Below are 14,011 nucleotides of genomic sequence, written 5' to 3' on the forward strand. Positions count from 1 at the left end.
ACAATTACAACATTCTTGCTCTCAGACAGTGATAAAAGCTTCCAACAAAAGACTATCGTACTTAGTCATAAAAATCTTAAGATCAGTAAAATTAGCCCCAATGAGACAGTATCTTACCAGCATCATAGCAGGTTTAAGCGCAAATCTGTTTCTATTACATATTTGTAACCAGCTCTTTTGTGTTTTTAATAATAGCATACAGCATACAAAATGGACCACTAAGTAAATCTCAACACTCTTTCATCAGAGAGCGACATTCCTCTCTGCCAAGCTGTCCCACCCTGCTGCATGGCTTCATTAGGGCTAAACCTAACCCAGACACAGTTTAACTAAAGGGCTGGGGTGGGTAGAACACACTTTCCTGTTTATTTACTCCAGGAAATTGCAAGAAGGAGCAGGTTTTTTTAACCTCTTCAAGGGTGCGAGTCACTTCATAGGAGCATTGTTTATGGTTCTAATTATAAAAATAATAAATTTCTTCTGCACACAACTTCAATAGATGAAAATCTCAGCATTCTAATACATGAGTACAGGGACTTGCAGGATATTAGTACACAACACTTCTTGATGCAATAGATTATTCCATTTTCAGCTAGATTCCGGTGCTGCTGAATTGAATGATCATTTATGGCACAGCTCTGTTTCATTGGCTTGGAGTGCCACATTACACGGTGCCATGCCTCTAATTTCGACGGCTGTTTTAAATTACAGAATTAGAGTTCACATTACTTGGGGCTGCATTTCGCAGTTAATTGGTATTTGTGGTTTTTATTTAAAATGAGTTAAGCGCTTGCAAAAAAAAAAAAACAACAACTGAAGACAATATTATATCTCTGCTGCAAGTTCAGCATGGGAAATGGCAAGGAATGTTTTCCCACACAGCCTCCAAGGCAGTATTACCTCTCCAGTCCAGCTAGGTGTAGCTCAGTCTCCACCTCCATTTCATCCTTGGCCTCACCCAGATTTTACCATGCCCTGACCCGACTACCTGGGGCTATTCATCTTCCAAAGCACAAACCTTTCTAAGCAAACCCCGGTCATTTAAAGTTTTTACACAGTACGGTATGTAAATGACCTACTGTATATAAACAAAAAAAAACGATCCTAATCCAACAGGAAATCTCAAAGGTGCAAGAATACAATTTCATAAATGAAAAGCAACTAAAATATCAAATGAATTTACAAAAAAAAATTAATTAGCTACAATCTTTTATGCTTCCCTCCTCTCAGTTAGCCACAATGATACCGACCTTTACAACAGACTGATGTTGTTTGCTCCATCTTCACTGTGCATACATGTGTATAAATATCAGATTAGCAGAAAAAATGAATGGCTTTACCTATCCAGGTCCTCCCAGTTGGTTATGCTGGACCTAGTTCCTGCACAGGGGCTGTAGATATGCCCATGCTACCAAAAAGAGACTGGACCCTCAAGCCTTCCCGGTCATCACTTCCCATAAATAATCCCACAGAAAGGTAATCCTTATTCTTTAGGATATTATAAAATGGTCATCACACACGCTACTGATCTTGAAAAGAAAGCGATCTCTCTTCTTTCTGCATCTTTCCTTTCTCGAAGGTGTTAGCCTGGTGCCAGTTAAACAGCTACAAGAGCCTGTCGTTCAGGAGCTGAAGGTAGGGCTACATCCATGAGTCAGTGTCTCTTCTCCTCTGCGGCATTCCAGAGGTGGCTCCGAGAAGTGGTCACTTATCCAGTCGCTGCATGCAGGTCGCTCCCATCTTGGAGCTCAGTGCCAAAGATTTCCCAGCAAGTAACCCCAAGCTGACCCACTGCAAAGCACCTATCGATAAACTGAGGTTTCTTAAAATAAGACAACTTTTTCTTTCTAAGCCAAGGGGAAGTTAAGTGCTGCGTGCCGTGCTCATTCAGGAAACAGGAGAGCCTGCCTGCATGCCAGGGCATGTTCTCACTGTAGAGTTCAATAACCAGACAGAGGGAGGGAAGCATGTGGGACCTCGGTCATGTGCAGGTGCAAATCAAGTCACAAAACTAATGTAACATGATACCCCCCTTGCAGGTTTTCCTGGAGTCTCACCTGGGCTACCTTCTCACCACACCCCAGAATGATAACACCTGACCTTGCCCTTGCCTTGGGCCATGAAAATGAACATCTGCTGGTATATATCTGATATATATCCTTAACTCACCTCACATCGACACTACAAAATATGCTTTGCTTTAAATCAGCAACGTTTGCCCCTTGTCTAGAATATTATATCTATATTGGGGTTTCCTGTATAATGTATATATACATTTATTTTTTAGTATCAAAGCCTGATATGCAATACTGTACAAGTATTTGAACAAGTCGAAGTCATGTTTAGAGTTAAAACAACAACATCGGAATGCGTTACTGTACAGTATTCGCATTTATACAATTCTTGTTTCCTCACATGTCCTGGCATGTTGCAGGTGTAATCTCCACTGTATAGCATACAGTAAACAGCACAGATATGAGGCATGTTTTCTGGATTGCCTGAAACATGTTTCGGTTTCCTCCGAATATTCTGCTGCAATGGAACGCCCTCGTTGCTCACTAATGTAGCATCCCCCCGGCTTGTGTGATCTGAATCAAGACGGGTTCCTACTGAATTACTCCAGTACACTTTACCCAGGCTGACATACAGTAAGCAGAGCTCCGATTCCATTCAATCACCACCACCCTTCTGCAATAACACCGACTGAGGACTTTGACCGGTTTAAGCCACAGGAACACTGCTGATACACACTTAGGCAAGAAGATTACACTGTAACTTGGTTGCTCATGACAAAGGCGGATAGGCCATGCAGACTCCACCATGGAGCAGGTACCTTAGGAAGAGTCTGGAAAGAGACTGTGGCTTCCTCATGGGCCTCCGGGCAGCACGCTGTCCCTTTATGGGCACAGTGTTTATTCTCTCAAAGTGTACCCTCTTGCTGCTGGACAAGGGTAGTGCAGAGGACAGGGAGGAAAGACAAGAAGGAGAGAGAGAGAGAGAGAGAGAGAGAGAGAGAGAGAGAGAGAGAGAGAGACAGAGACAGAGAAAGAGACAGAGAGAGAGACAGAGAGAGAGAGAGAGAGAAGGATTGAGACATGTGGTAGAGAGACTGCAGCGGTAGTAAAGGAGGAGAGGTTTAGCAGGCAGTGAATGAGAAACAGAATCACAGTGACAGCAGAGAGGGCAGCCACTCTGGGTTAAGTTTTCATAGTTTTGCAATGTGATGGCATTACAAATGATTTTGCAACCAAGTTCTCTATTTTAAATCACAGATACCTCCATTATGCTTTAGGTCTTCTGTTTTACACTACATAAAATGTGTAACTGTTTAAACATTAACATTCAAATTTAAATGTAATAAATTAATAAATACATAAATAAATAAATAAATAAATAAATACATACATGCATTTAAAAATTGATTAAACCCCTCTGGTTTTATATAATTATAACATTTCTGAAGTCTGCATAGGCTTTGGGGTTAGTGGAAAACTCACAGTATACCGGTGCTAGCTGACTGTACAGGAATACAATGAACAATGAAATTACTTTCAAAAGACTTAACATCAGTGTTTGTTCTCCAGCTCCATCACTGAAGCAAATAAATAGATTTCTGTAAACTACACGGAATGGAAATAAACACTTCTGCTGTACCTTTTGAAACAACTAAATACTGTACCTATCTTGCTTGTTTGACATGGATGCCCCCTTGTGGTAAAAGGATACATATTCAATGTCAAATTATTGCACAGAAATACACGTTTGGGTAAAACACTAGCAGAGGCATTTCATATGCAGAGGATCCTCCTCAACACCGACCCTACAAATCACACCATATACTTGTATACTATGCCATCAGCGATTGTACATTGGTTGGTTCTAAGAGAATAATTTATAACATCTGCCATTTTCTGCTCTGTGCCCTTGGCTTTCTTCTGTAGAGGACATAGAATACATAGCAGCATCAAGCCTTGGAGTTTCAGAACTCTAGGAGCTTTTCCTAAACTGACGGGGGGGGGGGGTTGTCTTACCTTTTGATGTTCTGTGTGATTGAGGTCTGGCGTTGGAGGGGGGGCCGCCGGGTCTCGTTGGGGGGGGAATGCAGGTGCGTGTTTTCAGCAGGCATGCTGATGCTCCTCAAGAAGCCCTGCCGCTTGAAGGGCTGCCACAGAAATAGCAAGAAACAGTGAGAATCAAGGACGGAAATGAATGGAGGAGGTACAGCCTATTGCTCACTGCTCACAGCTTACAGACTACAGAACATTGTGGTCTTGTGGTCACAGCCGAGAGACTTGTAAACAGCCTACAGCGTGGGGACTGGAAGGCATTCGTGGTTAGAGAGGAGTGTGGCTTGATAAGCTGTATAGCTTTGACAGCTTGCTCAAGGTGGTTTAGAGTATGGACCTGACAATAGCTATTGGCAGAATACTGTGAACTATTCATCTGTGCATAAAAGCGTACACAGTTTATAGTTGAAAACATATCATTTCAAAGCAGCAATGTTTTCAGTAGTCTGGTTACTTGAAGTACTGCATTGATCGTCAGATGCTTAAATTACATTGACATTTTGAGGTGTCATAAGGTTACTTTGTCTGATTCTTAATTATCACCAAAACAAATGACTCACTCACAATCTGCGCGTGAGTGTGAGAGTGGAATAACAAGTCATCCATGTGATAGATGGCCCCTGGGTTACCTGAACAAAGGTGGGCTCCTCGAGGGAGGCGTGGGCAGTGGGAATGTCCAGTTTGAGCCACGGGGGTTTCTTCCGCTGCAAGCTGCTGGTGCTGTCCTGTCGTGGCTCAGCCATGCTCACTGCAGCTCTCTGCTCCGTCCAGCTGGAGGGATTAAAAATACCACTTGGGTTAGGGACTTTGCAGATAAGGGTGTTAGCAAGCACACAGTAGCATGGGTCTATAGTACAGAACAGAACACTTGCAGGGATGGAAATAATTATTGCATATCGGTTTCACCCGCTCCAGGTTTTAATATGTGCTTCAGAAGCCCTGCTGTATAGGTAACAAACTCAGGTGTGTTTTATTAAACTCATGGTAAAACCAGGAAAGGATTAAACTGCTATGCAATGGGAGTCTCATTTCCATCCCTGCATTTGCCTTGTAATCTCCATGTACTATACAACCAGATCCTCCCATTGAACACAAGCAGTAGCAGGGTTCAGGCTTTCTAAAATAAGAAAAGCTATCCATCCACTAGAAGCAAATGTCGCTTTTTGGAAGACAATGAAAAACTGGGAAGAGAAAAGTCAAAAGTGTTTAACAGCAACGAAAAACTATGTGATGAGATGTGACACAACTTTTCTTCATCTCTACTCGTTGGTGATTCTCTTAAAGTCTATGGCACGGATTCAATGGCAGCCCAGTAGTTGTAAGACTCACACGTGCCATGTTGTATTTTGTCTGCCACGTTTTTTTGGATCACTGCAAGAGCCACAACTTAATATTGCAGTTATTATAATATTTTATACTAAAGTGGACCCTTTAAGTAATTCTGAAGCCTCGTACTGCCATAGCCTGAAACTCAAACTCAGTTTCTCACACAGGGCGCAAGCACACCCTCTGAAGAGTGTACTCTTTAGCAACGGCGCCATTAACTCCTCTTCGCCAATCATTGTACATGTCAAGCTATTTTTTAAGCTGGTCAATGTCTTGGATTTTGGTCATACCCACTGATCTTCCCGGCTCAGGGAAGTTCGTGGAATTGATTTTAGGACTGCCTGGTGACAAGCAAACTAACATCTTTAGACCATAGCAGTGCACCTGTTTTACACTTGGAGGTGCTGGTGGTAAATGTCTCGCAATGCAGTTTAGAATGTTTTTTGTGCTAAAGGCAGCAGCAGCCAGTCTCAAGTGATTTGGAGGTCCATGTGAATAATGAATAATACCCTCACCGTGACAGCATGTCACTCCAGCAGGTTTCCTAGGACTGGGATGTCAATGCCTTGATGTAATCTGTGACATATATAGAAAGGGAAAGCTATTGCAGAAGTGACAGGAGTGTTGTTAAGCACGCCGGCAGACCTTTTTTGTCTGGCGTTACAAACTCAGAAAAGCTGGATTAGCCTGCGAGGGAGGAACAAAGGCACACAGTGGGGAGGACAGGTTCTTTTTAGCTGACAACATGGGTTCCTTTTGTTACACTTTTTAAATGTGTTTTTGGCTACAGTACGTTATGAAGTTGGGGAAAAACCAAACAGCGGAGAGCACTTCCAACCTTGTGTTCGGAGTTACTTGTATGAGGTCAAAAAAAAGGAATGTGGCTGACTGATGTGGAAGAAATTAATCTGTCTATAGACAAAACAAATTTCACCATGCTGAGTCGTAAAAGGGTTTTTTTATACATTTTTTTTTTAAATGTGCTGAACCTTTAGTTCCAAAGAATTAACAGTATTTTTGGAACACTTTAGTAATTACACATTACCAGTAGCATATAAACTGCCAAAAAGATTTAAATCGTGCTCTTCAAGAACCCATCTCAACAGGCTTTACAAAATATCAACCAGCATCTACAGTCCCATCAGTTCTCTTTATACATACAGCTTTTCAACATACACTGGGCTAATATAACTGCATTCACAAAAGCTTACAATCAGACGTCAGGTGAAAACTGTGACAGACCATTACATTTTTCTATTTTAGCCCTTTCACTAAAATTCTTCAGTTGTTGCTTTGATGTGGGCGAGACTGTGTGGGTTCACCACTGAAGAATGAAACATAAACTTAAAACAGTTTTTGTGGCTTCTACTGATCCAATTCAATTAATGTAACCTCACTTGTATTTTGCCAGCTCCTACATATGTCCTTGCACGTTTAATCAAAATCGGAAAACAAAGACGTCACTGCCCGATCTCAAATCCCCCATGACATTCAGGCAGCCCTTTTCAAAGAAGCGTCATTAGCTTCCTTAGCAATTCAAAAGAAAAGCTTTTACAATTTCAGCATTTCGTTATTAGGCACAGTTCTAACAGTACCAGCTTGGACAGATCAGAAATGCTGATCAGACCCCCGTATTTTTTAACATGCCAAGCAATACCACAGTTCACAAAAAGGGAGAAAAACAGGTGCGAGCAAACACTACTGGAAATAAGAAGCATCGCATAACTGTTACCCGCATGCTGCCTCCATACGTCCTTTTCTTATAGGCATAATTGAGGTTGTATCTGTAAATGCAACTTTATTTGATGTTTTATGTTTTACTCAGATTGGAGGGTGGGTAACTTTGACTGCGTCTTAAATTCAAGGGCATCTTAAATTTGAAGTACCCTTTTCTTGCCGATTGTTTCTAAATCTAAAAATTAGACAGTGGCCTCTTTCCAAGGTACAATAACTACATACAGTGCTGTATGGTGCTGCTTCATTTTTCTATCCATAATGTGCATTTTCTTATATTGGCTCTTGATTTCACCAGGGAAGGTTGCCAGACAAAGAGATTTTTTGGTTGGTAAACTGAAAAAACAATGGCTTCATACTCAGTTACAAATACAGAACTAAAACAAAATGTGCAACTATCCTTCCTTATAAATGCCACTGGTAAATTATTACATTCTAAAACTTTTATTTACTACCACTGCCTTTCAGAACGAATATGGAAAACAGCACTTTACTGAAGTGAATCACTCCATGGAGACAAATAATTGCAATGAACAGTAGTGTAAGTGCAGTTCAGATACAAACGTCCTGTAAATAAACAGGTAAGCCTTAAAGAACACAAGAACAGCATTGTCCTGTAGCTAGCAATTTTCTGCAGCTACGGTTCAGTGAATTTGAAACATAGCTACAGTGATTTGTCCCCATTTAAAGAAGGACTGTGTTCTCCCAACAGGGAGTATGGAAAACAAAAATTAGGCTAATTGTGGGCAAGCACGTACAGGCCTCAGCAGAATAGACTAAGTTTCCTGATCCCAGCGATCAAAGCAGTCTGGAAGTGAGCTCAGGATATCGGGATTTGGGTGGATTATAGTGAAACCTCAATGAAATTGCAGGGTCGCAGTCTGTGCCTGTGGCGTCTCCTCTGCCGCGTGTCGAGTGTTTCATATTCCCACCGCTCGCTGGTGCCTGTGCCTGAGGTGGCTCAGTGCGGATCGCTTTAGCAGAACAGCACGGGAAAGATGCACTGCAAACCAGATATTGACCTAGCATGTCAAAACAGAAGAGTAAAAGCCAGAGATCATGTTGCCACCCATTGTAGAGGTATCAAAGGGCCCTTATTCTTAAAATGATACCCCCTTCCGCCTTTTTTTTTTTTTTTTTTACCTTTCATCTTATGCTCATTGTTCGGAAAATACAAAGGTTTTGTTAAATGGCACTTCCTTTTTTTTTTTTTTTTTTTTTTAAACATAAATGTTTTTCTCTTTCTCAAAAGAGGTTTTTCAATATTTGGTCTAACTTGACATGCTTGCATATAAACAGAATAAAACAGGTTTATAACCCGCAATGTGGGTGATTTAAACTCTATCGACCTAAATTCCTTTGCTGCTTGGTATCCTTCTCTGTTTTGGAATGTGACGATGCAAACTGTGCTTGGTAAGATTTTATAATGTAAAAAAAAATGTAAAAAATGTATCCCTTATAAAAGATTACCATAGTAAAATCATAGCAAGGAGTAATAAAGCATCATACAAAATATGGTAAAGCACAGAGAGGTAAACTATGGTAAATGCATAGTATAATGGTGGGACAATCATGGGAAAACTTCCAAAATTACTGTTGTAAACTTTTATAAGGGATGTATTTACAGTACATTTGTTGTAGGTATGATCATGTCACACGTTTTAAGAGACTTGCAAACAGTTTGCTACAGTATTAAGCTGCAGTGTGTTTTCAGTTTCGTTAACATTGTATTATTGAACCTGCATGAGCTCCCTGGGGATTTCTTGTGATGTGCATTTTCCATTTAAAATACCCTGGATGTTTTCTGGTTTTCCAGGTTGGCTTCTTAGTAAAAACTGCAAGCAAAAAACTAAACAAAGAGACAGGCAATTCTCTCCTCTTACTCTGACAAGCCCTTCTGTCCTCTCTGACAGATTGGGATCACTGTGTGTTTTATCTTTGCTGCAGACACTTCCTGAGATCCCTTGTAAATGAGCTGTCAGGGTACGAACAACAGAAATTGAATAATGCAACAAGATCTCTCAAACTGCTCAGTTGTGTTAGGAAGTCCTCAAGATGAGTCTTTACAAGTCTCTAGAATCTGTGTCTGGATCCAATTTCTGAATCCTAAATTGGATAAGAGGAATACATTGATGGAAAGGAAGAACTGGAAAGCCATCATTATAAAATATTTAAAAGACCATAATTAACATTAATCTGTACAGGGCAAGAAAAAAACCACTAAGATGATACTTTAAATCAGTTCCCTAAAAGTTGTGATTTTTGGAGGGGATTACATTGTATTTAAGCACCAAATCATTTCAATGGTTGGGTGCCACACAAGGTTTTCCACAATGTTTAGACCTACTTATTTTAGTATAACGCGACAGCACATGTTACACATTGGGCATAGCATTGATGAATGACAATAAGAACTCAAAACATGTGCCATGGGTTTTCAAGATCAGTTCCATCTCACTTACTATTTTCATGACAAGTAAAAAAAAGAAATGTTGCAACTTCCCATTCTTGCCAGCTCAACTCAGTCACAAGTGCTAACTCATAAAAAAGTCCAAATCCACCCTCAAATGAACTCAAATGAATTCTCAGTACAACTTTACGTTCCCCAATTGGGGTCTGAACTTGTAGATCAGATGCTACCAACCGAGCCACAATACCTCACTGTATTACAAAATCACGAGAACTGAAAGCTGAAGACTCTCAGAAGAAAGCAGAAGAAAAGTCCCAGAATTAACTTCTGTTCTTTTTGAGAAAAAAAAAAGTCCCATGATGATCCCATGCTTTCCTGTTGGGTTTTCTAATGCACAGCTGACTTCTCAAAGGGACGTTTTGTTAAGAACGCGCACAGTGCAGGCTGACTTCACTTCATGGCAGTACTGGCTAAAGTGAGTACAGTCCTAAACAAGGAGCAGATCTGTAAAGAAAAGCATGCATCTGGCTCATTGCTCTTGTAGTCACTAAATCTGAAATTAGGGTACCCCCCTCCCCCTCCCCCAGAAACACTTATGAGCAATGTTCTGCAACCCTGGGATATTCTGATTGATAATTATATTACATGTTATAATTTTTTTTAAAAATATAAGCCCAAACAAAGAGGCAGTAGATATTCACTAGCTTGTATTGCATTATGAACCGTTGCTATTAAATGAGTAAAAGGCCGTGGGAAAGCTCCCCTGGTTGGTGTTTCTCTGCTGTGCTGTGGCCCATATCTCTTGCTCTCTGTCTGCCATGTCTGGTACACAGCCATCAGTCATCACCTACCCACAGTGCATTGCATTGCATAGGACAGGGAGAGGGTTCAGGTGTTCAGGTGGGGACCTGCATGATTTAATCAGCACCACAGAAGTGCTGCCAACACGTGAAAAAAAAACAGCTTTCTTAGAAGAAAGCTTCTCATGGAACTATTCTGGGAGTTGCTGGGGGGAAAAAAAAAGCAACGAGTAAAGAATTCGCCCCTACCCTGATATCGGCTTCCACACATCAGGACTGACGATCTGCACTTTGAACTTTCACATTCGAAAAACAATTCATCTGTGGTAACAGGCATTCAACTAAAATAAATTTAGTTACTGTAGGCTTTGCTACAACTACGTTTTCAAGAAATAAAGAGAAGGTATACTATAAATTTAACATCATTATAATCTAATTCAATACATTAAATGCCTTACTGCAGTTGTTTGTATTGCTTAACTAGCTAATTGTTTATTCCATGTGATACTGGGTGGTTCTATTGGAGAAAACAAAGAACAAGACATCTTTTAGGGACTGGGTTTGACTTCTAATGAGTGGCTTTCAGATGCATCTTTTAACAGCTAACAAATGGCTGCTTGTCTATAGGAAGTCAGACAGCATCCTGTTACAGTAAGCGAGCTAATACAGAATTGTTAACAGCGTGCCTAAACAATATGTAATCTCTGTTTAAATAGTTTCCAGCATGATGTCAGCATGGGTCACTTTAACAAAGGGCATTATTGTAAACCGAGGACTGGCCCCTGTAAATATCTCTGTGGTATGCTTCTGTATTACGCAGTAATTCATGTCTACGGCTTATATTTGCAATACAAGATCTCGGAGAATATAATACATTGGTTTGAGTCTGGGGGAGCCGTGAACTTTACTACTTACAAAAGGCAAAGCCCTTTTGATTGTGATCATCTCAGAAGATGGGCAAGGTGAGCCCTGATGTGGGCTGTGTGAAGAGATGTACAGGTACAGGTGCATTGCAAAAAAAAAAAAAAGAAAGTTAGCGTTTTTGTTTTGTGGGACACACAGTGTGTGTGCTACCCACAGCACTAGCAGGTCACCAAGCCAACCTACTATATTTGCCTCACAGGCTGATGACACCGCAGCTGGTTTTAGATGTAAGACTGCTGGTGAAAGGAAGGAGAAGGCGGAGGTTGGAGAATGGAAAGAACGAAATGGAAAAACCACAGAGGTCCCTAGGGGTTACTTCACAAGCCCCACTGTGACAGGAGGGTAGGAGGCTTATCAATGACACTAACACTGTACAGGCTTGAGTTTGAGCTTATCTTGTCTTTGATCAGCCTTCTGGTGCCCGTTGCAACATTCGCCCCAGTCCCTCAGCATGAGGTACAGGATAACAGCCAAACCACTTTCTTTTCCGCGGCATGTTCACATACATTCTGAGGGGTGGAATAAGTAGGGTACAAGAAGGGTTTTAAAAAAAAAAAAGGGAAAGTGCACATATGGCTGGTAATGTGTTAGATAACTCTAAGTGTAAGAAAGGAACACAGTAACAGTAGGAGTGCATGACCCCTTCATCTGAACATCTGTTCATAAATAATATGTAAAAGGCTGTTTACTGCATACAGATGAATTGCAACCAAGAGTGATTTTGCATCAAATGTAAAAATACAAACACTCCTAGATTGGACAGCATACAGCAGGATTCCTTCTTGCAAACCTAACAGCAACCTGCAAGCTGCTGATCAACAACTGCCGTAAAGTGGGGAGAAACCAGCAGATGATAGGTGCCCTTGTCAATGACTCAGTCTGTCAGTAAGGAATGCAGTAGCCCACTCAGGTTGAGACGTCTACCGTGAAGCCCTTTCATCTCTAACACAGAACACATGCACTGGAGGGGCTGATCGAGCAGGCTGCAAGGGAACCAACCCAAGGGGAGTGTAATCCTGCAATTCACCCCCCTGAAACAAGACATCAGCTATAATGGTTAAGCATGTTTACAGCAAGTTAACAATGTCTTCTTGTTAACAGAGCTGACAACTCTGGCCTGCGGTTCATTCTTTTGTTTAGTCTCCAGAGCCAGCACCACGCTGAACAACACATGCTTTCTATTACTAATAACAGCAGTAACGTACAGTACAGTGCAAGTCACAATGACAATGGCATTCCAATTCCCATTTAATCAATTCCAACACATCATTGATCAAAATAGCTATTAGCAGTATTCTGTAAAATTAGCTTCTAACAGTGGCAACAAATTACTTGCACTGAAGTCACTGTTAGACAATTAAATTGGCTACAAATGAAAGCAATTGAATTATTAATGTCTGAAATATCAATTCCAATTCTTTTGAAGGAACTGGAATTGAAAAACAGGAATTGACTAAATTTAGAAGATTCTCCTGAGGCTCAACAATCATATAACAAATGCAGACCTGTCCCTTTAGTGAACCGCAGAGTAATCCCTGGTGTGGCCATTATTCCTGCCACATCATTCTATATTGCTTCTCTTCCTCCCATCATTTTACTGGATTATGACAGCAAAACATCAATAATCACAATGTGCAGAGTGGGTTATGTCATGAGTGGATTCAGCTACTAAACCACTCAATATGCTTGTTCCTATTTACACCATACCACAAAAGCATCACAACTCTAAAATGATCAACTGTTGCCTTCTCTTAAGTGATCTTTCAGCTTATCATTTCACGTTAGCAATCATAAAGGAATATAAGACAGCAGGTATCGTCTGATTGTAAATGAATAACTACACAACAAACTGCTTTTATTCACCTAGAAATAAAATACATGAGAAAGTTCATCTTGTGTTTCTTTTATTTAATGTTCCAAACCATTTTTGGACTAATCTGCACAGCTGAAGAAGCAGCCACAATACTCCAGAAACACAAGCCTGAATCTGGCCCATATAACTCAAAACGAGACATAAAATATCAATCTAGTAGTAAGGCAATTACATCCTTGGCCATTTGTCAGGAATTAGTCCAATGTTTTATTCATTGGGCAGGCAGATCAAAGGCATGCTAGTTGCTGGTGTTTGAGCTTGGAGAATGAACAATGTAGTTAATTACTTGATTACCTCATGGTAGTTAACTGAACCCAATACACTTTGACAGAATGTAGCATTCAAATAAATAAAATAAGGGGTACTGTTTTCAGAGCATTGTCCCACAACACAATCTATAGGGTTTGGGAGGACTTACTTTAATACTGCGGCTATCATCTGCTGCTATACATATGACCTGCACTGTTTTCACAAGTATAATTTTAAATTCATTTAATACACTCTGATATTGACTTGATGATCATGCACTCTGCCAGGGTAAGTCACGGATGGAGTGTATTAGTCTTAGGGAATGCCCTGGTTTGCATCAACCACTTATTTTGATGCATTTCAGAATGAATCCCCCAGTGCTATAAAATACTCCAACTGGCCATGTGGACAAGAAAACCCCCTTGACGTGTATCCTGAGGTACTGTAGTTTATGGCTCTGACTAAAATCACACCAATCTCATTTATATAGCGTCCTTCGGGTGCAGGTACAGTATCTGTACAATCAGACTCATAGTCACACTCTCTGCCACAGTGACCAGCTGAGATGACAGTTTCCCTATTTTTAACCATGCTCTCATCCCCTCTCACTAGTTGTGAGATATTTTAT

At 40.7% G+C, this 14,011-nt stretch overlaps 1 protein-coding gene across 5 annotated transcripts in view; it reads right to left on the reverse strand.

Moving 5' to 3' along the window:
- LOC117431680 (inactive rhomboid protein 1) overlaps positions 1-14,011 on the reverse strand; it is a 63,683-nt gene that overhangs the window by 12,837 nt on the left and 36,835 nt on the right. For 4 of the 5 annotated variants that reach the window (XM_058995881.1, XM_058995879.1, XM_058995880.1 and 1 more), the window contains exons 2-3: positions 4,697-4,838; positions 4,032-4,162 (exon numbers count right to left, since the gene is read on the reverse strand). In XM_058995881.1, the coding sequence (XP_058851864.1) occupies positions 4,032-4,162; positions 4,697-4,810 (245 nt within the window). In that variant the 5' untranslated portion in view covers positions 4,811-4,838. Of the gene's footprint in view, positions 1-1,340; positions 2,021-4,031; positions 4,163-4,696; positions 4,839-14,011 lie in introns of those variants that run through there. The other variant, XM_058995882.1, reaches the window with a different exon arrangement.

Source organism: Acipenser ruthenus, chromosome 22, assembly GCF_902713425.1.
Source record: "Acipenser ruthenus chromosome 22, fAciRut3.2 maternal haplotype, whole genome shotgun sequence".
NCBI lineage: Eukaryota > Metazoa > Chordata > Actinopteri > Acipenseriformes > Acipenseridae > Acipenser > Acipenser ruthenus.